The 26,029-nt window shown below is 44.4% G+C and overlaps 1 protein-coding gene across 4 annotated transcripts in view; it reads right to left on the reverse strand.

The window, feature by feature from the left end:
* PDGFRA (platelet derived growth factor receptor alpha) overlaps window positions 1–25,658 on the reverse strand; it is a 47,347-nt gene extending 21,689 nt beyond the window's left edge. The window contains exons 1-12 of one of the 4 annotated variants that reach the window (XM_037897769.2): window positions 25,495–25,658; window positions 16,261–16,321; window positions 14,214–14,528; window positions 8,812–9,075; window positions 8,515–8,645; window positions 6,932–7,103; window positions 6,639–6,828; window positions 4,884–4,999; window positions 2,967–3,093; window positions 1,751–1,944; window positions 1,145–1,239; window positions 905–1,037 (exon numbers count right to left, since the gene is read on the reverse strand). In XM_037897769.2, coding sequence (XP_037753697.1) covers window positions 905–1,037; window positions 1,145–1,239; window positions 1,751–1,944; window positions 2,967–3,093; window positions 4,884–4,999; window positions 6,639–6,828; window positions 6,932–7,103; window positions 8,515–8,645; window positions 8,812–9,075; window positions 14,214–14,528; window positions 16,261–16,309 — 1,786 coding nt within the window. In that variant the 5' untranslated portion in view covers window positions 16,310–16,321; window positions 25,495–25,658. The other 3 variants (XM_037897770.2, XM_043544360.1, XM_043544361.1) reach the window with 3 other exon arrangements.
* Window positions 25,659–26,029: the final 371 nt, after the last annotated feature.

Below are 26,029 nucleotides of genomic sequence, written 5' to 3' on the forward strand. Positions count from 1 at the left end.
TGACAGTTTTGTAGGGTCTTGAGGGGAGCCCTGTGGAGAGAAGGAAGGCCAGAGACAAAGAGGTTACAGCAATCAAGACAGGAGAGAGCTTTGCTGTCTGGAAAGAGAAAAATGTGGATCTCAGAAATATTATGGAATAAGCTTGGATGTGAGAGGTGAAGGAGAGGTAGAAGTCAAACATGGCCCCAAGTTTCAAGCCTGGGTGTCAGGGAGGATGGTGATGTGACAAAAATAGGAGAGAGAAGAGGATTTCGGAGGAAAGTCAAGGAGCTAAAATAGGTAGGTAGATAGATGTATTTTTGTTGTATTCAGAATAATTTTCCATGAAAAATGAGTTTGTTTGTTTGTTTGTTAATAATTTTGTGAAGATTCTGCGTCAGCACAGAACATAATGGTTATCAGCTGTATTGCCAGCCATGGCCACAGAGATTCACAGTTGTCCTGTCACTTTCTGTTCCCAAATCCAAAGCTCCTACCAATGCCACTAAAGGAGAATTTCCATGAACTTTAATAGTATTAGGGTTTATATGGTCTATGGTCCAGACACTAGAGGGTGACATGATCAAGCACACTTGGGCATGGCTGAGCTTCTGTCCAGTACAGGGCAGTGGTACTTATATAGTTGCCAGGACATTCTGATTTCTAGATGTTTTGCAAGACTTTTCTGGTTTTGTTTATATACCAGGTAAAGAATTCTATTAATACTGGATGGCATAGAATTGCCATGGTCTGATCATTCCATTTAGCAACATAGAAAGTTCTTTCTATATAAACAGACTTTATCTGCAACAGTTTGGCTCTTCACAGAGCTCACCCAATGAGTGCAGATCAAGAGCTCTGATTCCCCACATGCATTAAATCAACGTCTTATCTCTACAAAAGAAGAGGATCTCAAAGTTCTTACCAAGTACTAATCCATCTCTAGGAAACTCCCATCTTGAGTCATAGGGCAGTTGCATTGGGTCCACATAAATGTACTCATGGCCATCAGGGCTGATGGACTCAATGACTCTCCATCTTATCTCATACCTTGGTTTCTGCCGTGCACAATAAATGAAACATAAATTGTCAGGCTCATGCCTGATTTAAGAATGGGTCAGATCACTAATTCAATTCAGTATAGAAATTACATATTTTAAGTTACCTGTTTCCATATGATGACCAGGACAATCAGTGAAATAATCACAATCACTATTAACACTAGGACTGCTGCAGCCACAGTTAATTCTGATCGCAATGCTGAAGTAAAAGAAAAGGCCTCAGTTTAGATTTGCCTCCATGCAGAGGGTTATGACAGAGGCCCGAGTTTGTAGGTGACAGTAAGACTCCCACCTCCTTTGCCATCAAAGTTCTTGTGCACTGCAGATGTGAAAAGTGCAGTCTCCAGAGGCAGGGGGCATTAAGTCATTCACTGCCTATAATAACCCTGCCTTCCTATTTCAGGAACAACAACAGTGATTGCCTGGAAGAGACTTCCATGGCCATTAGTAACTAAAATGAAGAGATGGATCATGGAACCACATAATATGGGAAAGATGGATTCAGAATTAAGACCTGGAGAATGGCTCTTGTTCAAACTTCTGGGGAAGAGCTGCCAAATCTGTTTTCATCATTATTTACTTTCAAAGAGCTGGTGTTTTACCTATTAGACATTCACACTGCATAATTATTTCCAGATTTGATTGGGTTTATTTGAGGGGGATTTTGAAATGGCTATTTAAATCTCTCAGGAGTGACAAAGTTAACTCACTAGGCGCCACAAGCTTCAGTTCCCGAGTAACGGCACCAAGAGTGTTCCTCGCCATGCACCGTACTACCAGGGTTTCTTCTACCTTTTGGAAGGTCACCTGGCTTTCCACCTGGTCCTTATCAACCCGATGAGCCTCCATGTGTATATCTGAGATGTTGTTAGTCAGAAGCATCCATGAGGTATCATTACTGCATCTGCAGAAATCGAATAACCATGAACATAGACATCAGATTTATGTATGGATGAGCAAGCGTAAACAAAGTGAGGATCACCCTAAGCACCCTTTCCCTACTCCCTTTCCCTGGCAAGAATTATTTTAAGGACCAAAAAGAAAAGGACCAAAGATGTTTAAGTCTGTACCCACTTCCTGACAATCCTCTGGCTCCCCTCCTCCTAGATCCAATGAGTTTCTGATCCCTACCAGCACTACCACCTTTGAAGCACCAGTAATGGAGCCCAGCAGCCCACTGTTGCTTAGTCCAAACTTTGCATTGCTCTGGGGCTTTCTCACTAGACCCCAGAATTCATGGCTGGCCTCTGAAGCCCCAGTGCTCCACAAATTTCTTTGGGAGAGAAGAGAGGGGGAAATCCCAGACAGTAGCGTGAAATGTGGGTATAATGACAACAGAAAGCATCTCTGAGGTTACCAGGGCTGCTGGGCCCCACCAAGCTTGTTGTCTCTCTGTGTGATTGTCTCCAGAGGAGGGGGAGAAGGGGTGACCCCGGAACTAGATCAACAAATGTGAGGGGATGAATTAGTTAACATTTCTAACGCACTTTGAATGTAAAAAATATTATCTGTGGTGGGCTCAGTTGCAGGAAGAAGGGCGGATGGGGGAGTGTGTGAAAGAGTAATGGGATAGATGAGTCTGTTCAGGAGATGGCAGGAAAGCCTCAAAAGATATGTGGATAAGCATCTGACTTGCTCATCTGAACTTCCCTGAGGCTCACTCATCACTAATTAGGTACCAGATCTTAGAGAAACCTGTTAAATAGATACAGTGTATGTGTTCTACAGGACAAAATCAGTAGGAATGATATTAACCCCCACCCCATCCATATGCTGATGAAGCATAAACAACTTGTCACTTTGGCAAGACAAACCAGAATCATAGTTTCCAGAGGGCTGATAAGGAATGTGTGTCACGAGCTTAAATTATGTTGGTCAAGGAAAAACGTTCACATTTGGAGATAAAGGCACATCTGTTTTTCTTACTTTTTAATGTCCTTGCATATCAGCCATTCCACGTCAGGGAAAGGCGTCCCTTTTGCCAAGCATTGGACCGTCTGTCCCCCTCCAGAGCCGTGGTGATCATCCACCAGGTCTAGAATTGAAGCTGACACTAGAAATGAATTGAAAAGAGCATGTTAGAATTTCCCCCCCTTTATTTGGGTTAGAATTACAAATGGAACAGGACAGATGTTTAAAATTGCTGTCATTTGTCTGGCCAACAGCCTTGCAACAGCACATTGCTCTGCTCCTCAGGGAATCCAAGTCTGGGCCCTAAGCTCTTTGCTTGCTCTCCAGAGCCTGATTTTCCCCTGAAGGATATGACTAACTCAGATTGACTTTGATGAAAGTTACTTATATCCTGCAGGGGAGAACAGGTCCCAGGCTACAGCACAGTCACAGAAGGGGGCGCTGTGGAAGGGGTATGCTTGGTCCTGGGGCATAGAGAGAGCTTGAGAGCCTCACATTGCTCCTGAGAGACACCAGCTCAGTGGCAATTTGGATGTCTCTGTCTGGATGCAGAGGGAGCCTTATCCTTCCCTACTCGGCCTCATTTGAGAGCACAGGGAGAGTGAAGATGAAAAATACAGAGAAAACCAGAGGAGCCCCCTCCCACCTACCTCCCAGAACTCAGCCATTTAGCAATATCCCTATTACTATTACTTATTTGTAACATGGGCGTGCCTGCAGGAAGCAGCCAGAGCTCTCCAGCCTCCCCTCAGGAGCCAAGAGGACTTTTCAGGTAGGGGAGGGAAGAGAGGGAGAATCTGATACCATTTTCGCAGGAGGAGAGAGCAGAAAGCACCCAGCACCTCAGGGTGTCTCTGCTCCTTTCTCCCTTCCCTCCTTGTGCAAATTGGGTCAGGCTACTCTCTGCTCCTTCCCCCTTCTCCTTGCCATCCATGCAACACTCAGCCTGGACATGGGAAGAGGGTGGGGGTGGGGTAAAAAACCTCTGGAGCTGTAAAAGGAGCAGAGGTGAGGCTGGGGGAACAGCAGGTGTTGGATTGAGGGAGACAGAATTGATGTGGGAGCTGGGTAAGGGGCAGAACTGATGCAGTGGCTGGGAGGTAATTAATTGCCTGACTGACGGATGGGCAGATGTGGGGCTGATGTAATTAGTTAGAATTTTGGGTCTGGGGAGAAGCTGGAAGCTCCACACCATCAGGCAGCCAGTGAGAACTCCTGCAGAGGGGACCAAAGTCACTTCACTTTATAAATTTGGGAGAGTTGGCGACACTGTAACTGCCACACACACACTGGCATGGAAGGGCGAGTTCAAGAATCAAAAGTTAGACCAAAAAAGTTGCAAATAAACTCATGATTTTGGTGGATCTGACTCATTATTTTGAACTTTGGGGACCGGCAGTACTGGAAATATTGTTTCCACAATTTGCTTCTTCTGCAGAGGATGATAAACTGTATAAGTGTGGAGTGGCAAAAGGTGAACTGTTGTTCCTAAGGGTCTTACCTGAGTGACCAGTCAGTATAATTGACATACCCGGTAGGAACTACTCTTGGAAAACACCAATCCAGCTCCAGCCAATCAGCTAGTCTTGTGTTAGTAAGCAACGTGGCAGGGAAGCAGCCAAACTAATTTGCTGCTGAAATCATAACACTTAGCACTCTTTGTCTTCAAAGCAATCCCTTGTGAGGTAGCTTAATAAATGTTATCCCCATTTTGTAGATGGAGTAACTCAAGCTAGGCAGGGAGATGAAACTACTCGCACAAGGCCACTGAAGAAGTCAAAGTCAGGATTAGAACACAGCCATTCCTGGCTTCCAGGCCTTTCATTCTAGTATACCTGTAGGTTAGCAGGACACCCGTTGTTTAAATGGAGTTAAGTCTTTGCTGTCTATGGCTACCTCTGCCCAGTCCAATAGGGTTCTTGATATGCTTACCTTGTATTAGCAATGAGAAAGTGTAGCTTTTAGTCTCTTCTCCATTTTCAGCAACCAAAGTATAATCTCCACTGTCTTCTTCCTTGGCCCGAATCAGTTTTAATATACTTTGGACCCTACAGAAACAAGAGATTTTGTACACATTATTTTACAGAACATAAGAATAAATTAATCCAAAAAATCAAACAATTTTTAGTAGAAAATCTATTTATTTAATGTAGGTATATGGTGGCTATAATGTAGTGATACTTTGCATTTCTATAGTGTCTTCCTGTCAAAGTTCTGTTCACATGTTAATTAATTCTGTCGTATGAGAAGCAAGCAAGCATTATTATACCCGGCAGGGATTTAGAAAGGGCATTGGTGTGAACAAAATGATGACCAAGAGATTATTTTGGGAGCAGCATTTTGGAAAGACTGGTGAGGGGCCAGGTTAGTATCCAGAAGACAGGACTGTAGTAAGATTGGAGGAGGTTGCAGTAGTCAAGGTGGCAGATGATTACAAGTTGGACAAGTGAATTAGCTGATAGGATGGAAAATGAGGGAGTTTTTTATATATATTTGGCTGCTGCTGGAATAAAGTGTCTAGTTCTGGTACAAACAATTCAAGCAGGATGTTGATAAGTTGCAGAGAGTTCATAGAAAAGCTTCAAGAATGATTAAAAGATTAGAAACACACCTTATAGTGATAGACTCAAAGAGTTCAATCTATTGAGCTTAACAAAGAGAAAGTAAAGGAGTGACTTTATTATACTCTATAAATATCTACATGTGGAACAAATATTTAATAATGGGCTCTTTAATCTAGCAGAGAAACGTATAACATGATCCAATGGTTGGAAGTTAAAGCTAGACAAATTCAGACCAGAAATAAGGTGTAAATGTTCAACTATGAGAGTAATTAACCACTGGGACAATTTACCAAGGGTCACGGTCGATTCTCCATCACTGACAATTTTTAAATTAAGATTGGATGTTTTTCTAAAAGATCTGCTCTAGGAATTATTTTGGGGGAGTTCTATGGCTTGTGTTATACAGGAGGTCAGACAAGATGAACTCAATGGTCCTTTCTGGCTTTTGAATCTATGAACGCTGTGTAGAAAGCAGCAGTAGAATACGGAGGGAAAGAGGAAGAAGGAATCAAAGATGCTTCCCAGGTTACATTTCTAGGTGACAGAAAAATGATAACATTGTCAACAGCAGTGGAAAATGAAATAAGGGCACAATGTGTGAAGGAAAAATTATGAGCTTGGTTTGGTTTGATAAGCTTGAGTTGATTGCAAGCCATCCAAGGTGAGCTATCAGAGACACAGTGAGAGATATGAGAATGAACCATAATAGGAGAAGTATATCTGAGAATTGCCACCAGAGAAATTATAGTTAAAATTATGTAAGAGAGTGAGGCTACCCAAGTATAGGGCATAAAGGAGAAGAGGATGGGTGGAAAGAAAGAGCCTTGACAGACTCCAATGAAGAGGAGGAGTGGGAATGCAATGCCCCCAAAGGAGACATTTAAAGAACAGTAGGAAAGGCAGGAAGAGAATCAAGAGGGGACAGTGACACGGAAGTCCATGGAGGACAGGATGTCAAAGAGAAGGGGATGATGAAAGGCTATAGCAAGGCAAGGAAGATGAGGTTGTATATATTATGTCTTGATTTTTCTCACCAAATTCTAGTCATAGATTTGATAAAATGAAATCACAAGGTTTCTGGAAGAGAAATTCAGATTGTCATCTTGGCAAGACCTTTCTTTACCTTGTCTCATTGATCTTGTTTGAGCTGGTAACAATCTCTGTAAGATTCTCAGTCAGAGTCACATTGTCCTTCAGCCAGAACATTTTTGGAGCTGGGTACGCCTGCACATCCACTACAAAATTTTTGACCTCATGTAAATTGACAGCTTCCAAAGGGCTAAATTGGGGATCCAGATGAATGAATCCTTTATCTGTAAATGATACAGATTCACATAAATAATGCTACTCACTTTATTTCAAACATGGTATTTGCCAGCATGCTAACAATTTTTGGATACTAGAATTGGACTGTACCATGAACTGTAATGACTACTCTCTTATTTTCTTTAACCTCCTTGGTTGCATGTCGGGCCGTACATTCATAATCCCCAGTATCTTTCACTGAAGCCTCAGGAATAGTCAAAGTGTAAACCAGCTTCTGGGATGGAACTTTAATGTCATCAACTTTTATCACACCTTTTTCTTTCTGTGTTTTGGAGAGAGGAAAAAAAATCTTATTTAAACAACCCAGCTGCAGGAAATAAATACAGTATAAAAGAATTACGATACCATTTAAAGGAGAGCAATGAAAGAGTTACTGTTATATGGTCCAAATTCCATATTCAAAAAGAATGGCTTAATCCGTTAGGGACAAATTTTCAGACATGGATGCAGCAGGTGTGCCCATAAGAATACACAATTTTGGAGCCAACTACCAAAGGGTGGGTAGGTTAAAAACTGCATATGTTGTGCACTTGGAGTAAAGTGCCATCTAAAAATTAGGTGGAGAGCTTGAAAGAGCATTTTAGTGCTAAAGCAAGCTAAGGGAGTGTATCCTTTGGCTTTGGTGGTGATGCTGTTGATTTTGGTTCTGAATATTCTTTGATCAGTTCCCACAAGGTGAGGTGAATTCTTTATACCTTTTTCCTGACAGATTATGCCCATTTCCTAGTTCCTACATTCGGTGTGCGGTAATTCGAAGAATAATTCATTGGCAAGGGTGGGTAGTGAGGGGGGTGTTCAGCTGAGAATAAAAATGTTCAAAAGGGAATACAGCACCTGCATGTTGAGGGATGGGAACCAAAAATATGTTGGGGATTGTGTGAAACTAGAATGATTGGTAGGAGACTGAGGTTATGAATATGTAAAACTGAAAATAAAATGAAACCTTCCTATAGGAAGTAGGGTTTTTTTTTCAGGCTCTTAAATTTTTTAAATGAAAGCTGCATTTCTGAGTCACAATTATTCTGCAACTTTACAATAACCCACAATTATCAGACCTTTTACACAGCAGCACAATCACACTATATGTGGAGCACTGACTATAAATGGGATTTCACTGAAGAGAAACCTTCACTTCAGAACACATGTTATGAGAATTTAGGACTGATTCTCCTCTCACAACAGGTTTTCATTAGTGTAATTCCACTGACTTTAACTGAGTTACTCCTCATTTACACCAGTGTAACTGAGAAAAATCAGCCCGTCTGAGACTACGTCTTGAAGAGAGTCATTTTTAGAGTCAGATTCACTTCACCACCAGTGTTATATGCAGACATTTGGACACATTTCCAGAACATTCCATTTTTTTTCCACCAGGCTTTCTAGAGCATAAATTCACAGAGCTTTATACCTTCAATGCTACAGTCCCACTCCCTGATAACTTCTTATGTTCTAAGTCACCCCTCATCTCCCTCAAATGCTTTGCATACTTACTAACATGAATTCTAACACCTGATACTAATTTTCTATAGCGATAACCTGAAAATAAAAGAAACGGTTCTGTTTTCTCTCTTCCTCTGTCCTCGTTCTAACAGTGAAGAGCTGACCCCTTCACATCCCCATATTCCTCACCAACTGATAATTATAATTATGCAGAAACAAAACAAGATATTTACCGCTTTCCCTGGATAATTCCACTGTAAATTAACCACCTCGTTGTCAAAGACCACACAAGTTACAACAATCGTTTCGCCTGTTTTATATACCGTTTGAAGAGCCTCAATCTCAACTGGCAGCTCTGAAGTAGCTGAGGGAAAAAGAAAGAGAGTGCACCAAGTTTGAAAACCATGTGCAGTATACGAATGGTGGACTTATAGGGCTAGATTCCAATTTCGTTTACGCAATTATGGTGTAAGCAAGAAGAGAATCGGGCTCAATATTTTTACCTTCCTTTAAAAAATTAGAAAGAGTACCTTTCCAAATGTAGATGAAAAACTGATCTGATTTGAACTCCATTCCTTTAACAGTTGTTTGGCACGTGTATGAGCCTGCAGGAAAATTTCCTAGGAAGCCTTGTTTGCTGTCATAATAGGCATATACAACCTTTGCTTCACTGTCAATTAAAGCTACTTGAGCATTAGGGTCACTTGTACGACAAGGGATAATGGTGGAATCACCATCTTCTACTAGGATGAATTGATCCTCTGGTAGCAGAGGAACGAAGGGCATATCTGGATCTGTAAAAAAGATAAGTATTTTTACATTATATCATTTTTAATGTGTCCATAGTACAAGAATGGAGACACCAGCAGATAATTATGCACCTTGATAGAAATGAATATATTTTGTTTCTTTACTTTTCCAGCAATTTCCTTTATCATATGTAAAACCACAACTATGTTAAAGTCACACACAGAGTTGACACACTCTCACCATAATGACATTTGCCATCTGATAAGACATGTAAGAAGACATCCCAGTAGTCCAACTGGTAGTCAGGATCCTATGTAACAGAAATGTACCAGACTGGGAAGTTTAAGACCTCCAGGAAAAAGGGAAGTGTTATTATTTCCTTTAGACACTGATCTAGTGGAGTTTTCCTACAATGCTATTCACAGGCAAAAGGCAAAAAGCCAGAAAATCACTAATGTTTAGGTGTGAAAATTGTTGCCCATACCCCACTGACAACAATTTCCAGCAAAACCTTCAGGATAGAATTTGGACCTAAAAGTCCCATTTTCCAGCTCATGGGTCTTGATTTGTATTTTAAATCTACATTAACTGGTGCACAGAAAAAGGAGATGTACAAATCACTGTACTAGAGCATGAATAGCCTAAGGACATGACTACACTACCTCTTTTGTTGCTATAACTTAATTTGTTCAGGGGTGTGAAAAAACACCTCCATGAACAACATAAGTTACCCCGATGGAAGCACCAGCATGGACAAGCTCTCCCATCCGCATAGAGTGGCTACACAAGCTCACGAAAGCTTATGCTCAAATAAATTTGTTAGTCTCTAAGGTGCCACAAGTCCTCCTTTTCTTTTTGCGGATACAGACTAACACGGCTGCTACTCTGAAACTTGATTGTAGAGAGGAATCCAAGGTGAGGGAACCCCAGTCTCCCCATTACAGTCACCCATCACTTCCTTCTTTTATTCTAATTCTTTTTCAACTTTAATCTTTGAGCCCCTGTAATCAATGGCAAGAGTTCCTGAAACATTCATTTTATAAAATGTTCCTCTCCCTCCTCTCTTCTGCCCCACCATAAAATAAAAAGTATTAGAAACCAAAGACATTGATTGGATTGGTTTTCAGCTAAATTAGATTATTTAAAAATATTTCTAGCTACATATCTATGTATCCATCACCATGTTACTTAGGTGTCATTAACTACGGTTGCACATGGTTTAGAATCATAGAACATCAGGGTTGAAAGGGACCTCAGGAGGTCATCTAGTCCAACCCCCTGCTCAAAGCAGGACCAATCCCCAATTTTTGCCCTATATCCCTAAATGGCCCCCTCAAGGATTGAACTCACAACCCTGGGTTTAGCAGGCCAAAGCTCAAACCACTGATCTATTCCCCCCCGCCCCAATATACCTTGAATTATGAGGCACAACCATAAAAAAGCAAACAAATCCCCAATATTTTTTAAAACCAACACAATGTACCCCAGTTCCAATAGTCATCCAATCCACATTCAGTTTAAAATCTAAATTGCAAAACATACCCAACTTTAAAACAGTGGCTCTGAAAATGATCATAATCTGGCATTTCTAAACACACATATAACTGCTGCAAACCTAAGAGCTTGTGAGCCAAGTTTCATCATCAATTTTAATAATGGAAATATAAACCCCTCCAACAATGGGATTTATAACACACTGGCAGCCTCCTTGTAACAACAATCCAAACACAGCACTATAGAACTCATCCACTCAACTCGGTACATTTGCTTTCCAAATGTAATTAAAAACAGAAAGAGGCTTCACCTAGGTTTTTTTCCGGCTTGTATGGCTATTACATCTTTATGTAAAAGTCATAAAGCATCCTGATTTTAATAAATAAATTTCCTTTCCCCCACAGCCTTCATAATTTATTGTAGGGAGAGGAATTGCTTTGCCCAAAACAAAAACAAACAAAAAAAAAAAAGTTCATGGTGGAAACAGAAATTTTCCTGAAAATTCTAAAATTAGGTGAAAAAAGATTAACTTTTGCAACAGTGTCAGCTGGCCCTTTAGTGAGGGGAAAGAACTACAAGATGCCTATATCTTGCAGATCTGGTAGGCTCAGGTCTGGGGGACTGTGACAGAATGTATGCTTGTGTCCACACCCTACTCACTGTTGTAATAATCTTTATACAAAGAATGCCTTGTGAGGTATCATCTGTAAACTCATTTGCTAGTCAATATTGTCCTGATAAAATATGTGTGACAACATTGTAGGTGAAGTTATAAGATTCCACTATATGGTGATCTTAACACATGTTCCAAACTGAGGTTGGCAAACATGTCTGTCTCAAACAAAGGAATGTGCACTCTGCTTACTTTGCATTTAATCAATAAACAAAGTCATCAAGTGGGAAGAGTAGACAAAGAAACCTCAAACAGGTAAGGAAAAGCAGCAGGGAACATCCTTCTCCATAGATTTTTTGTCTCCAGAATCTCAGCTGGAAATGTTTTCCGCGAGGGGAACTGACACCATAAAAAGAAGAGACAAACACCCCAAAGAACCCCTCCTCTCTTCCTCTCTTTCTCTGTTCATTGCTTACCTGCACAAGAAGGGACACAGGTAGCACCCATTGAACTGGAGAAGGAGTCCTGGCCTAAGAAGTTTGGTCAGTAAGACTTCTGAGAGCATGTGGTGAGAAAAACTTTGCTTTGAATTTAACATAGTTTAAGTTAGGCACCAGTTGCATCTTATCTTTTCCTTGTAACCGTTTCTGATTTGCATTCACTTAAAATTTATCTCTTTGTAGTTAATAAACTTGTTTTATCTAACCCAGTGTGTTTAAATTGAAGTGTCTGTGAAATTCCATTTGAGGGGAGGGATAGCTCAGTGGTTTGAGCATTGGCCTGCTAAACCCAGTGTTGTGAGTTCAATCCTTGAGGGGGCCATTTGGGATCTGGAGCAAAAATTGGGGATTGGTCCTGCTTTGAGCAGGGGTTTGGACTAGATGACCTCCTGAGGTCCCTTCCAACCCTGATATTCTATGAGGTCACAAAGCGTGTGCATATTATTTCTATTAAAGGAATACAGACTTTGTATGAATTTGTAGGAGTCTTCTGATATCTGTCTTCATCTTCCTTGTCCTTGAGCTAATAGTGAGCAACAGCATCAGTTTTGTAGTGGACTGCTTAGAGCTGACTTGATATTGAGGTATAAGGCCCACAGGCTCTGCCCAAGCTTCAATAACTGTCTTAAGAACACATGTTGGTGCTACAAGTTTTTCATGGTAAATGTAGAGGGAAATCGTGGAAGAGTGATGCTAATACGGCACGTTATAGTCTATAGAAAACCCAAATAACAGACGTCAAAGTTTTAGGGCACTTCACAAAATCTCTGGTGCTGCCTCTTTCCCTTACATAATCTTTTTGTAGTCCAGGCGTCTTGTTTTCCTTCACAAACATGTTAAAGTTTTACAGGGTGACTTGCAACCTCTTTCCTTTTCCCTTGTTTTCCTGTCCTGCACTTGTAGGCTAACGCTCAGAATGCTCACTGCCAGTCTACCAGTCTGGTACCTTGTGTCCCTGCAGTGCTGTCTCTAATCCCCTGTTTCCCAACAGAGCCCCAGGCAGTCCTATATAATGCTTTACAAAGGCTCTCAATAAAGTTTGTAAAGCCATTTATCTTTACATCCACCCACTTGCTCCCCCATCCACCCACTCACCCTCCCCTGCCCCACACCAAAATCCCCAGATGTCAAATGTTATAGTCTCTTCCTTTTTAAAGACTTTGATGCTCATAGATTCATGTGACAGTCAGTCATGACTCAACCAGTGACTCCTATTACAGCCATGACAAATAGGTTTAATAGACTTCTGACTCCAACCTCAGAGGATTGGCAGACAGATGGACATTCTGCGACATCCCTACCCCGCAGAGTGTGTGGAGGAGGAGAGGGTGGAAGTGGGCACTTCTAAAGGGAATGGGAAGATTACCAAGTGGGGTGATGTTCCCTGAGATCTCTGTTGGGTGGTGTTCTTATTAATAATAATATAATACCTAGCTTGATAGATTCAGAGTGCTTTATGAAGGAAGTCAGTATCATTATCCCATTTTACAGGTGGGGGAAACTGAGACACAGAAGGGACATGGCTTGCCCAGGGTCACCCAGAGGACAAAATGCAGAGCTGGGAACAAAACCAAGATCTCCTGGGTCACAGTCATGTGCTTTATCCACAAGACTACACAGCCTCACTGTTTTTGCCATTGTCGTTTCTTTGGGTCCAATAGATTTTTCCACTGTTCATGAGAGGCAGTTTGGGGGCAGGAAAAGCAAGTCTTGCTGTGAAAATTGTGACAAACGATTTACGAAAACACCACATTATTTGCTTTTTTCCAGACTGGCCCTCACTGCCCTTTCTTGTTTCCACCTCTCTCGTGACAGGTGTTCCAATACAGCTACATCTTACTAATCACCTTTGATTCCTACGCCCTGTAAATATGTGAGCATCTTCCTGCACTGCAGTTCAAGTTTTCTATCAATTAATACATTTCCACACTTCGGATATTTGAAAGTAGCAATATATGACCTCTGAGCTATCAGTTCAAACCCAATTTAGGTCAATGGAGACCAAGAACCATTACTATCCACTGAAGTGAGCTGTAGCTCACGAAAGCTTATGCTCAAATAAATTTGTTAGTCTCTAAGGTGCCACAAGTACTCCTTTTCTTTTTGCGAATACAGACTAACACGGCTGCTACTCTGAAACCTATTTAGTGGTATGCATGAAGTTAGCTGGTCTCAGTACAAGTCCCAAAGGACACATTACACAAGCCACCACCAAATAGTTGGCATTTGTGTTCCCCTAGTTGGAAGCCTTAGCAGAGAAGTCAATGGGCATGGAGACTGAACCACGTGCAATGTGCACCCACAGAGCTTGTCCCCATGTCTGAGTCAAGGTATCCACTGGGGGAGCACTGCCCTTTTCCTGCGCTTTGTGGAGAGAAAGCTTCAGCCTCCAAGGCTGTCAATTTGTTACCTTTCATGAGAACTAATTCATACCAAACAAAATCAATGTGAAGAGGAGCATGCCCAGCTCAGATCAAGAGGTTGCTCTCCATTTAAATGCTTAATAGGGTCCTTGATATTCCTACACCGCAACCCAGGCAAACCTTTCAGGTGTAACACAGCATAACCCACTCACCAGGCACATAGATGTAGATATCCTTCCCCTCCACCTCCCCGTCCTCCTCTTGAGTATGATTGTAGTAACAAGTGTATAATCCGGTATGAGCAGCTGAGGCATTCCCCACTTCCAGCAAAGTCACAAAGAGACCACTGTTGTTCTCTTCATTTTTAATGTCTATCCTGTGGCTTCCTTCAGCCAGTGGGTATTGCCAGGTCACTTCGCTGTCTCCAGAGCATTTCAGGGTAAACGAGGCATTCAGCTGCACGACCATTTCATCTCTATTCGGAAGAACAGTCGGCAATGGAAGCTGGCAAAAAGTTAGCCATGGTCCTATCAAAGGAAATGAATAAGTAACCAGTTACTAAGCAGCACATGCTCACCACATAGATGTGAGAAAGGATGAGCAATTTATCTATAAAACAGCCAAACCAGACACACTGATCTCCCTGTAAATGAGCCCTTTTGAAAGCAGTCACAGCATTTCCCTATGGAGGGCAAAATAATTTCTCTTTGAACCTCTCAGACAAAATGCTGTTCATTTCAGTTCAGTCCACCTTGCATGGAGAAATGAAAGACAAAGAGTTGAAATTAGCGATGGCTCTCAACCAAAACCCCAGATCCAAACAGCCCCAGACTTTGGGAGCATTTCATGCTAGATCAACACCTGGATCTGAACATTACAGCTGACCTCTATTTCTGCAACGGGCTACAGCAGTAGCCTGGATCCAAACTTTGGTTATGTCTCCACTGCAAAATAAATAAATAAAACAACCCTGATGCAGCGAGTCTCAGAGCGTGGCTCTACAAATTTGGACTAACTAGCCATGCAGACATTCCAGCTTAGGTTTTGAAGCGCACCTCGGAGCCCAAGCTCCAGCTCAAGCCAGAATGTCTATGTGGCTACATTTAGTGCCATACTGTCAGCCTCGCAAGCCCAAGTCCGTGGACCCAAGCTCTGAGACTCACTGCTGTGAGTTTGGGGCTTGAGGGGGGAGCGGCTGCAGTGTAGACATACCCTAGGTGGCTCAGGCCCCTCTCTAGTTGAAATGTAAGGAAGACCAGTGATCCAATATAACTGTAACTCATTCAACAGGATATTGTAACTACAGTGCTTTTAATGTACAATCTGGATTTACAAGGCCAGGTTCTCTGGTTTGTGCAAGCTGTACTTGGGCTGGCCAAGAGCTGGCCCAGTCCCCACCCTAAGTGAGAACAGCCACACTCAGCACCACAGCTCTCGAGACCCCGGAGAAATCATCAGGGAGGTAGATAAATGGTTTGTATGCCAGGGGACCAGCACAAAGGAGGTTTAGTGGCGCCAAGGACTGGGCCCATTGTGATCTCTGTTCTGCTTCTCAAGCCATTGCAAGTATGTTACCTATATTAGCTAGTAATACTGGCCTTTTTTATATTTGGCACTTTGAGGCAAAACCTGCTGTGCCCCCCCACCCCATTTCCTTCTGCTGATATGGAAGGCCTGCTCGCCAGTGCATGATGTGGCACAGAGTAGGAGGATGCAGGGAGGGATCCCACCCAGGCAGCCTGCACTCTGCTGCACACCATGGAGCTCTGCTCCCACGTGCTGCTAAAGAAAGTCGGGCAGGAGAGACGTGGCATGGCTGGTGCATCAGCAGTGACACAGATCCACTAGCCAAACCTCTTCCCTCCGGAGAGGAAGAAGCAGCTGCAGAGGTTACAATAGCCCTGAGGCTGCAATAGTAGCTGCTCAATGGATTCCATTCCCCTCCACCAGGGAACTCCCTTGTATCACATCTATTTCGTTGGGCTGCGCAGTAACAAAAGATGGGCTGTCCATAAAAATATGACTATTTTCAGTAGATTTAATCACAGGCTTGGGACTATGTTCCCGGCTGCTTTTATTACAATTAATGTCAGAAAAAAAGAATTTACAACCGCTTGACTGATCATCTGTGCTGTAATTCATGATCACTGATCACACTGAAAACAAATCTATCTGAAACATCAACTGTAGAGCATTGATTTAAGCCCAGACTTACAAAGGAGAATGAATGAAGAGACACAGGGAATTTAGGACTGTTACCTGTCAGGAGACATCCCAGGAGCAGGAATGTCCTTGGGGAAGTACCCATCACTGTGCACAGCTGAAACAGAAAAATAGAAAAGCAGGAAAAAGTAAAGTTAGTGAACAGATTTATAAAGGCAATGGGCTATTTGCAGTGCTTCTGACTCTATCGCCAGTTTAGGAGTACACACAGCATATGGTATACAGAGCTCTCTCCGGGAAAGGATGTGGACACTTTGGACCAAATTCTGCACTCATGGCCCAATCATGCTGAGCACCTTCTGCCCACAGTCCCTACAGCACCTTGCAGAACTGGGCCCATAATTACATTGCTCTATGCATGGAGTAACTCCACAGAAGTGAATGAGGTTGCAATGGAATTACATCAGTGTAACTGATGGCAAAATCTGGCCTTTCGACTTCTTACAAAACGTGATGGTAGCAATTCTGAGAGAAAGAGTATATTTAAAACCACTTTCTATAATACAAAGTACCATCATCTACTAAAGTTCTATTTTACCACTCGATCTATTTTTTAGTTTGTTCAATAAATGCATTTGTTTCATTGAATAAGAATTCCCTTGATCAAGAGACCTTCTGTTTAAAACACACACTGAAGCTCTCTAGTAAAACACAAGAGGGAGCACAAGACTGCAGTTGTGTTTCTACAGTACCTCTTTTCCCAAGCAGCATGAAGAATAATGGATTATTTGGAGTTTTCTGGCCTTCTAAGCTATACAGAGCAAATTGCCATAAGACAGCAGGCAGCGTCCAAGAGATAATTGCAACAAATAACTGTCTACATGCCATATAATATAATTTCAACTTATGGTAATCAAACTATCCAAATTTCCCAAGACAAATCCTGCAGTCCCTACTCAGTTTTGCTGTTGATTTCAATAGGGACAGGAATATCAGTATATATTGAACAAGGACAATACAAATGGACTACTAAAGTGGAACACAGGCCTCTCAGATATGAACTAAATGTTGATAGCGAGCCATGCTAGCAACCAGTTCTTCAAGGTGCTGGACACCCGCTACTCCCACCACAAGGGCATAACAGCAGTTGTTGAGAAGGGAAAACATGCAGATTCTTCCAGCTATATGTCTTTGTAGTACTTTGTAGTAGCATGATCAGAGAATGGCAAGAAATATTTGTTTATGAAAGATGAGTCGGTCCTCCCTGCCTCTTGCCACATGTGGAACAAACATATAAAGCAGTGTTGCAAACCAAAATGTGTTTCATACATTGTGAAGGACTTGTGCAGTGTGCTGACAACATGAAGATTTACAAACTACCAGCTAAAGGAACATATGCAACAGCTTCAGAAATTCAACAGACAGCATTCCAGCAAAGGCAAGCCATTCAGCCTGATTTTGCAATTAGCAACAATGGTCATGTGTTTATGTATCTGCCTCCCACAGATAACAGACTCTGGGACATCAAAGAAGTCCTCTGGTTTCAGCCTCTTTTCTCACTTTTATCACATTTATATCCTGTATTTCTTTAGATAAAGCAATCCACTGTACATCTTTAAAGAATTCCCATAGTCTGCCTTATTGATTTCACTGCTAACAGCTCATGTTCCCCAAGACAGTGTTACCCATACTGTCTGCCAGGTTTCCTTCTGCCTTTACAGATAGAAGGATCTCTTACCACAATATATTGCTTCTATGGACTATTCACTGAAAACAATGCAGTCTATGAAGAAGTAATCTGGATCTGATTCTCCTTTTACCCTGATGCAAACTGGAGTAATTACACGTGAAGTCAATTAACTGACGCTGGTGTAAAATCAATACAAGTACATGTAGAATCAGGGCCTATAATACCCAGTGGAACTATGGGTGATGACACTATGCTGTGACATAGTCAAACAGCTTAGCTACCATGCAAGCCAATGGGAGCTAAGTACCTGAATCCAGTGCAGCAATGTAGGGATTTCATTGACAGACTGGTTGCTCTTTGAGATCTTATTGCTTTGATACCTTCCATCAATGACATATTAACCTATGGGACAAGGTCCAGAGGAACCTCCAGCAACTGAGAAAGAGAGAATAGGGGTATACACATATGATTCTTCATCATGATTCCAGTTTGAATGGAATTGCACATTGTCATGCATCTAAAGAACAATGATCACTGGCATGCCATGTCCAATGGGTTCTTGCGTATGCTTGTTTTGCCTGTTTGCCTAACTCAGTGCCAATACTTTAGGCAAACTATTGGTGGGAGTAAGTATATTTAGCTCCAGCCAATAAGTGGGCAAAAAAATTGTCTCCTCCCAGGCAAGAGAAAGAGTTATTCCATCCCAGCCCTCCATGCTCTTTATTTTAACTATTTTCATTTAGTCAGCATCAGTAAACACCCCAGGTTCAGTTCAGAACACCCACGGACCTAATCCTTATCTGACATAAATTAAGTCAATGGAGCTACACTAGCTGAAGATCTGGGCCAAGGTCATAAGCACATGTGCAGCGTATGCATACTTATGGTGTGATCCTTCATTCCTTGTACACCCTAGGATACCCACTGACTGTAATAGGAATAGAGAGGCATGAAAAGAATGTTAGATCTGGCTCAGATTTCCAAATTAGTCTGCCAATATATATAAAGCAGAGTGTATAGAGTAAAGCAGTAATTGTGTTTATTTAGATTTTTTTAAGTGGTCTAGATTAAATGTTAGTATTTCAAAAAAAGAAAAGGAGGACTTGTGGCACCTTAGAGACTAACCAATTTATTTGAGCATAAGCTTTTGTGAGCTACAGTATCCGATGAAGTGAGCTGTAGCTCACGAAAGCTTATGCTCAAATAAATTGGTTAGTCTCTAAGGTGCCACAATTACTCCTTTTCTTTTTGCAAATACAGACTAACATGGCTGCTACTCTGAAACCTGTTAGTATTTCAGTTACTTATTTTGATTATACTAAATCATGAAAGGGATATAATCAAAATCTTTGTTTATAAGGACCTGGTCTGCCAAACGGTTGCTATCAAGTACAGTGCTTACCACCATGAATAGTTCCATTGACTGTGGTGTGTAAGTCAAAACAAAATTTGGTAAAATTTGTATCCAGAATGTTGTGAACCTTGATGTAAAAATCCATATAGAAAATAATGAGAGACCCAGTCAGTCATTCTGCACATGCTAGAGGGAAAGCACCAGCACTCTGGGGAGGAAAGAGTGGTATCAATCTTTCATGCTGTCATAAATTAGGCAAAGACCTTCACCAGGAAAGTAGAATTGTATATCCATCGTTAAATAACAGAAAATAGCCTCATTTCCCACTGGGTACCAGTCACCTGCATTTAATCCAATTGGCCACATGATGGCAGTGTTGGTCCACACTAGTGCAGCCAAACTGCATTTCTTTGGCAGAAAGGAGCGTCAGTCTCAAAGGTGAGAGATGGAATTTAAGCCGACTCCAAGTCTCCATGGATCAACTTGAAACTGTCATTTTATATGGAAATTATTTTAACTTCGTGTGAGCACTGGTAAAAAGACTTGATCCTGCTACGCTTACTCACACCTGCAGTACTAGTGGAGACTGTTGCAGAAGCAGGTCCAAATACCATTATCTCTTCAGGTTTTGGAAACATAATGATGAGATCATCTTAATTTGGGAATGAGTTTGATGTTTTTAGTGCAGGTTCTCCCTAAAACTGGCTTCTCTGGGGAAGCTCTGAGCTTTTCCAGGAAAGGTTGGAGCCAGGTAAGAAAAAGGAAATCACTGGATGAAAATGGTGTGATTTACTAGGTTGATTTAAATATGTGGACACGGCCACCTGTAACTTTTCTTGGTCATTGGCTCCTTTCCTTATAAGACTCCCCAAAAGCAAGACCCTCTGTACAGTGAACAATAGCAAGTTCTGAAGATTTCCATGAGTAGTAAGAGGAAAGGACCACGCAAACCAAAACCGAAAACACTTCTGTGATTGTCCGCTTAAAATACACTAGCAAAATGCAGTTTACAATTAAATATTTTTTCTTAAAGAGAGGGTTGCTCCACTGCCCCTTTCAAAATATTTACATTCAGGGTGGCCTGAATATCTCTCCTGTACCATAGCAAAGCAACAGTTATTAAATATCAATTCTAACTCTGTATTAGGTTCTTACAGTGTGCCCAGCACTATACAGGACACACAGGCAGCAATCTCTGTCCCAAAGAGCTTACAGTCTAAGGCCCTGATCCTGAAGTCTGCTCCATGGGGCAAACCCCATGCTTAGCCCCTTTGACTTCATAGAGAGAATACAGGAATAAAACTTTCTCCTTGCAGATCAAATTGCAGGATCAGGGTCTAAAATTTAAAAAAGAGAAGACAGTCTAAAGTGGGAAACCCAAAGGAAAGGTTAACTTGAAAGCCTGGGGGTGGGGGGGGGGGCAGGAGGTTCTGTCTGTTTGCATTTTAAGCTATGAGCACTTTTTGGGGGGCCCAGTGAAGCAGTCTTTGGAAAACCCTGCTCTTTGAAACAGCTGAAACAAACCTCTTTGGCTCAAGGCCTTCAGAGTATGATATGCATCCAACCTCTAGTTTTGACCCAGAGTACAATACAAAGAAAATGCACCTTACTACATCCTGCTTTCCTTGGTACCAAAATCTGTATAAACCACCCTGCTGTATGAAGATCTCTTTGTAGTCTACACATCTGGTGACAAATAATAGCAAATATGGCCCCAATCCTATAGTCAGAGCCATGCTAGCAGACTCTTGTGTGTCCCCTCCCTGCACACACTGATGTAATTGCAGAAACAGGGCCATCATTTAAAAGTAAGATGAGCTCTGACTAGGGATAGGGGAACCTGGTGTTTGGGGATTCTGAAATTCTCTTGAACTTTTGAAATATACTTTCATGCTTCTTGAAGCTTTATCAAGTTTTTGGACATATTTCTCTTCATTCAAATCATTGCTTAGCCAGGGACATTTCTTTTTAAAAAAATCTGAATAGAAGCTAAGAATGAAGACGCTTGTTTGAAGATCATTCTTCCCTGATTCTAGGGCATTTTTTTAAAGCCAGATCTCCATAGTTCAAATTTTGCTTGAGCCAAATGGAAGATGAACCTCAAAATCTTCGATTTCTGTCCTGTTGTTTTTGTCTGATCCTGTCTCTGAATCCACTGACACAGCCTCTGAGTTCTGCGTTGGTGCAGGGAACTGCACTAGCGGATCCTATGCCAGGATCGGCCCCTGAGATTGGAAATTCTTGGGCTCAAGAACCACAGGCCTGATTCCTCAGTGTGTTGCTCCCGCTTTACAGCAGCGTAACCCCACTGAAATCAAGCAGTGAGACTAACCTAAGGGGACGGACAGTGGAAACTGGCCAATATGCCGTAAAACGTTGTAGGGCTCGGGCGGTAACCGTAAGGATGACTGCTAGGGGGCAGCACAACACTGCAAACGGGACCTTTTGCAGAGCCCAGCCTGCCCCAGATTGGACAATCTACTCCTGCCTCTTGCCATGGGAAAACATTGTCTGGCACCTTCCAGCCTATCCACCACGTCACACCCCACAGGCACCAGCCCTGCTCTCCAGCGCGAGCCGTTTAGCTAACGCCTCGTCCCCCACTCCCTCCCCAGAGCGCCGCGTTGGGGCTGCCGAAAGCGACCTCAGCAGTTTCCTTAAACCAGGCAGGCTTTGTTGGCGGGGGAAAGTTCTCCCTGGCTGCCTTTTTCCACTGTCGGTGCTAACAAATGGTGAACGGTTAGGTGTGTTCTCGCCCCCCACATCCCGCCCCCAGCTTTATGGAAGGAGGCTGAGATGTTTCCCTTATGCACACACGGAAACCTAAAGCACTAATTGCTGGCAGGAAAAAACTGCAGAATCAACATTCCTATAGAACACACACACACAGCTGAAGGACGGAGCTCTGCAATTCTTCCCTCCCTCCCAGACCGGACTCAGATGAAGAGGCCACTAATTTCCTTCTCTCCCTATGGGGCGCAACCAGTGCTCCTCTGCGAGAAACCAAGGTTTGAGATTTCAGCCTGGAGGAAACTGTGTCAGATCCATCAAACCATTCTTCTCCCCAGCTCTGCTCTCCCCGGGTCAGGTTAAAATTCCACCGTGGGCTCAGAAACCCAAGAACACACACTCACACATATGGAAAATTCTTGGAGAACTTAACAGAGATGAAACCAGTAAGGTCCATGGAAACTGAATAGGGTGCTATGAAAATTACTCTAAAACTCCTAAACATTTCAATAAAGAATGATGTCCTTTATTTGAACCAAAATCCTATGGCAGGGAATATAATTCTCGATTACATTCAAAAAACCAACCAAAATCAACAAACAAAAAACCTTTCTGTTAAAGTCTACAGGACTTTTGCATTACGGCTTGCATGCACGCACACTACACATACAGGGCTCAACCGGGAAGCCCAGTCTCCATTGCCAGAGGACAACTGGATATTGTAAAGACTGCCTTGATGCTAGTTTGTTTAGTTTGGGGGGCGGGGAATGTTTACATTCACACTTTCAAACCCCCTGTTCTGTTTTTTAAACGTCTGGCCAACGCTTGCCACTTATTGACTGACTCCGAGATAGTGAAGGCCAAATGATCCTAGGGTACCCAGCAGCGAAGAAAGTCAACACATGCTAAGGAACACTTATCTATAACATTTACATATTGGGAAAGCCGAGGGAGCTGAGAGTTAGCGAGAAAGGATTAACCGAAAGAGCCCAAGAACAATGAGAGAACCCAGCAGTGACGTCAAATTTCAGCCCCTTCGCTATGTTCATAGGAAACAATAGCAAGACCTTTGCCAGACTGAAGCAACAACCCTTAGGCGAGCCAGCCAGACACGAAACAAGAGGTGGGGAGGAGCCGCACAAATTTGGTGTTTACTGGGGTGAGTCAAATGTTTTCCAAGCGCCACATTTCCTTGGTCTGACACTCTTGTTCGGGACTTCTTTTTCAATCCCCTCCCCAAGCCTTCGGGGCCCGCTTCAGCTCGAATCCCAGGCCACACTATTCCATGTGCCAGCAGGCCTCCACAGCGGCTGTGAGGAGTCTGCAGGGTCCCCCAAAGCCGCTGCTCCTGGGGGCTTGATGAGGCTAGGGATTCACCCTGTCTGTGCAGGATGCCCGGTCTTCCAGGGGAGCCGACGCTGAGGACTCCCCTGCGCAGATAAAGGCGTCCACTGGGGACAGGGGAAAGAGTTTCTCTCTCTGCCTGACCTCACACCTTCTCAACCCCGGAACGCTCCGTGGCTGACACACGACGCAGTTACAGCTGGACGCGCTCGGCGGGGCGAGCGCAATCCGCATTCCGGGGACCACCCGTCTGATGCATGGGGCAGGGAGAGAGAAGTCTCGTGTCACTCCCAAATCTGCTCCCGGAGGATGCAGTGGATTCCTGTGTTTGCAAGGCGCCCTTTGCGGGGATTATTAGACATTGGTGTGGGAGGTCGCCAAAGCAACTGGAGAATTTGCATGTGGTGGGGTTGAAAACTCCGGACAGAAAATAACTCTGTAATCCAGGCAGGAGCGGAGTTAAAACTCTGTTTGTCGTTGTAATTACCTCACAGGAACTAAAGGCAGCCCGCTCTCCTCTGGGATTTACCCCTGTCTCAGTTCCCAGACGTGTTGCTGAGTCTTGAGGGCTGGTGCTGCCTCCCTAGATCCATCTCGCTCCAAAACACGGTCCAGCCCTGTTCTTAGGAGTGTCTACTAGCTGCTGGGTCCCCGTCCAAAAATGTTGAGCAACGCAGCAAAGAGCCAATAAGCCATTTCCTAGTCCTCTCGGGACTTTTCCAGGGGACCCCAGCATGGCAGGGCCAGCAAGTTTCAACCGCAGCGCCAGACAAAATCCAACCAAACACATCACGCGCCGCAAAGGGCTGATGGTCCCTTACACTCCCCGGGCACAACCCAAAGGGCTCGCCCGCCTGGGCTGCAGACGGGGCAGACAGCTAGGGCATGCTGGCAGCTCTGTGGCTCTGGTATGTCCGTCGCACGAGGAGCGCAGCTGGGTGTGTGTGAACTGGGCCCGCCGCCAGGTAACAGCCCAGAGCTTAGAGCTTCCCCGCTTGCAGGGAGAACGGAGAGCGAGGTGTAAACCCGCCGGGCGCAGGGATCGGGTTGGGGGATGATTTGCCCCTGCAGACAGACAGCCCCCCGAGGATCTCTAAGCGCTTTAGCCCGCTGGGGGAGAGGGCTCGGGAGGCGCAGGAAAAGACGAGGGAGGGGTGTTAACCACGACGGGAACAATGGAAGAGAGGGATGGCAGGTCGGACCTGATGGAGGGAAGGGGGGCTAGGTAAAGCCAAGGGGGGATTGGGACCACAGCGGCCAAGGGAGGGTCCGAGAAAGACCCTCCTCTTACCTTCGCCAAGCCCTCTCAACTCCCCGAGTACGCTGCCCCGAGAGCTGATCCGGACTCCTAGGCAAAGTCTGCGCTTTCCTTCCCGTTACGAGATTCCTCCGCCGATCCCGGTCTTCACACAAAGGGCTTCACTCCAGATTGGAGATAGGGGGGCATGGAGCCCGCTCGCAGCTTCGTCCCCGGAATCGCTCCCAGCCAGGCTGCAGGAATGCGGCGCTGTGGCCCCTCCGCCCCAGCCCAAATGTGTTTGTCATTAGCGCAGCCTTTCCGCCAGCGGGGCAGCCTCCTCCAGACAGGGGCCCCGCGTCCCCCGGCTGCCGCCCCCCAGTCCCGACTGTCGGGGGCCCCTCGCCCCGCCACTCCCGGGCGATCGCTGCTCTCTCCCCTGCCCGCAGGCCACTGGAGCTCCTGCTCCATCCCTCTCCGGAGCCGAAGGGGATCGGTGATACTTGTCCATCCTTCTCTCCTCGGCCAGTGCCCTCGCTGTCCTTTTTTGGGGTCCAGCGAGTGCCCGAGTCTCGCCCGTCCCCTGTCTCCATCCAACCCCCCCCCCCCCATCGCCCCTCTCCCCAGCCCTCTCCAACAAAGCGCGCTGCTTCCATTCAGGGGGGTCTCACTGGAGGGGGAAAGCGTCACCTTCCTGGTACAAACCACCTTCCCAGCCCTAGGAACCCCCCGTGCGAGCCCCCCAAAGAGGTAGGTGCCCCCCGACGAGCGAAAGCCTCCAGAGCCCTTTGAGGCTCAGGCGCAAACTTCCAGAGTTAGAGTTCCCAGCGAGAATCCCCTGAGGAGGTGAGCCGCCCCCGTGCCCCGGCTCTTCAGTCCACACAGGGGCTGATCCCCAGCAACCTTCCATTCCTTGGATCCGGATCAGCAACGTCCCCTGCAGCGAGCATAAAAAGTGGAACCCCCCCCCCTTACCTTCCCGTTCACACGTTAATCCGCAATGAAAAGTCTAGAGAAAGAGTCAAAAATATGTCCACGTCCTCTCTGACTTTTCCTCCTCCTCCTCCTCCTCCTCCTCCCTCGCTCCCTCCAGTTCAGACTGCAATGCTCTCAGAGACCGCGTCTTGTAATTGATTCGATGTTCGAGTCCATCCTTCCAAAACTAATCATTTGCGTTAAGTAAATAGCTGTCAGGAAATGAGGCCCCCCCGCCCCTTCAGAATAAGAGCCTCCCTGGTCCGGTCCGCACCTGAAGCCCAGCCTCCAGCGGCTCTTACGCAGGCAGGGGGGCCAGTCAACCTCCAGCCGCGGAGAGGAGGGGCCGCAAGTGGAGCCATATGGCTGGGGAATGGGGGGCGAATTTGAGAGTTTTGCACTGCAGGGGGGAAAGGCTTCCTGAAAACCCACCGTGTTCCCAATGGCACGAATGAGCTTCCCTCCACACACGCTCTGGGCAGGTGGGGCGGCTGCATAGGCTGGGGTCCCTTTCCCAGTGTCAGGGCACGGATGA

Source organism: Chelonia mydas, chromosome 4 (assembly GCF_015237465.2).
Source record: "Chelonia mydas isolate rCheMyd1 chromosome 4, rCheMyd1.pri.v2, whole genome shotgun sequence".
Classification (NCBI taxonomy): domain Eukaryota; kingdom Metazoa; phylum Chordata; order Testudines; family Cheloniidae; genus Chelonia; species Chelonia mydas.